This window comes from Orycteropus afer, unplaced genomic scaffold, assembly GCF_000298275.1.
Source record: "Orycteropus afer afer isolate SDZICR_OR568_19922 unplaced genomic scaffold, OryAfe1.0 scaffold00182, whole genome shotgun sequence".
Lineage (NCBI taxonomy): Eukaryota > Metazoa > Chordata > Mammalia > Tubulidentata > Orycteropodidae > Orycteropus > Orycteropus afer.
Window position 1 is genome coordinate 5,617,825 of NW_006921769.1, and position 1,576 is coordinate 5,619,400.

Consider the following 1,576-nt stretch of genomic DNA (forward strand, 5'->3'; position numbering starts at 1 on the left):
TGGTGGTTCAAACCCACCAGCCACTCCTCGGAAGGAAGATGGGGCAATCTGCTTCCGTAGTGATACTGCCTCGGAAACCCAAAGAGGGGTCGCTATGAGTTGGGTCTGACTTGACAGCAAACAACAACAACAACAATAAAGATACTAAATCATAAAAGACCATCAAATAGTACCAGTTTTCTTTTGCACCTTACAGATTAATACAACCATCCCATACACCACATACATGATAATTCAGTATGAATCATTCTACTTTGGTGAGCATGCACATTTTAGAAAATTACAGCATTTTTTCACAATGAACCAAGAGAGTTAAAACACCTGTTGGGGTCTTGACATGGAATCCAGTTCACATTAGGGTCTGGGATATCCTCCAAATAAGGGAAAATGGTTTCCCTGGTAAATGTCCATCCATAGAGTGCATCTTCTGGAGTCACGATAATTTTAGCACCCTGTTCAAAGCAAGTTAAATTAAAATGGTTCCTCCCCATGTAGTCTAGATCATTCAACACCAGCAAGTCCTGATGATACAATGCTTAAATGTTTGGCTGCTAACTGAAAGCTTATTGGTTTGAACCCACTAGTCACTCTATGGAGAAAAGACCTGGCAATCCACCCCCATAAAAACTTCAGCCTCAGAAACCTATGAGGGCAGTTCTACTCTAGCCTGTAGATTCCGATAACCTCAGAATCATCTCAATGGCATAAAACAGCAACCTTCTACCGGCTTCCATGCCTCACCCATGAATCCTGACCCCCAGAAAGAAAAGAATACCTCCTGAGCTGCCAGTTTTATCGCTTTCTCCAGAATATCTATGTTCTTGTTCATCAGGATCAAGGCATCTTCCCGAGAAACAGGTATTTCTGTTTTATTTGGCAATATGACGGCATGTTCATACACTGCAGCTATGAAAGTGTCCAGGGCACCGACATTCAGGGTGAGTAAGGCAAAAACTGCCGCGGAGGTCAGAAAAGAAGAAGTCATCTTGGTCAAGACCTAGTAATTTCTAGAAGTGAAAGTTACAGGCTTGTAGTACTTATAGAGAAGTGAACACTTACATAACTGTTTGCCACAGTGAGTGGTTTTTTTTTTTGGTTTTAGAATTTATAGTCTGTTTATATAGATCACTGCCAGTTTAACCTGCCAAACCAGTTACTGGACTTATATTTTATAACCTTATAAATCCACCAGCCACTCCTCAGAAGAAAGATAGGGCAATCCACTTCCGTAGTGATACCACCTGGGAAACCCAAGGAGGGGTCGCTATGAGTCGGACCCAACTTGACCGCAGTGAGTTATAAATACATATATCTGATCATTTTTGAGGGAAATAGTATTGTTATTTAATGAGTATAATCAAAAAGAATTAGAAGGATTGACCAATGTGTATCACTGATAAAATGTTTTGTTAGTTAAAAAAAAATTCAATTATAATGTAATTGTTGTTGTTGTTGTTATGTGCCGTCGAGTCGGCCCTGGCTCATAGCGACCCCTCCTTGGATTTCCGAGGCAGTATCACTACGGAAGTAGGATTGCCCAACCTTCCTTCCGAGGAGCGGCTGGTGGGTTTGAACC

The 1,576-nt window shown here is 41.3% G+C and overlaps 1 protein-coding gene across 1 annotated transcript in view; it reads right to left on the bottom strand.

Annotated features, from left to right (window-relative positions):
- LOC103202502 (vascular non-inflammatory molecule 2-like) overlaps nt 1-1,018 on the bottom strand; it is a 19,237-nt gene extending 18,219 nt beyond the window's left edge. The window contains exons 1-2 of the mRNA XM_007947398.2: nt 776-1,018; nt 322-452 (exon numbers count right to left, since the gene is read on the bottom strand). Of these exons, the coding sequence (XP_007945589.1) occupies nt 322-452; nt 776-985 (341 nt within the window). The 5' untranslated portion in view covers nt 986-1,018. The remainder of the gene's footprint in view (nt 1-321; nt 453-775) is intronic.
- Between the last annotated feature and the right edge of the window lie 558 nt (nt 1,019-1,576).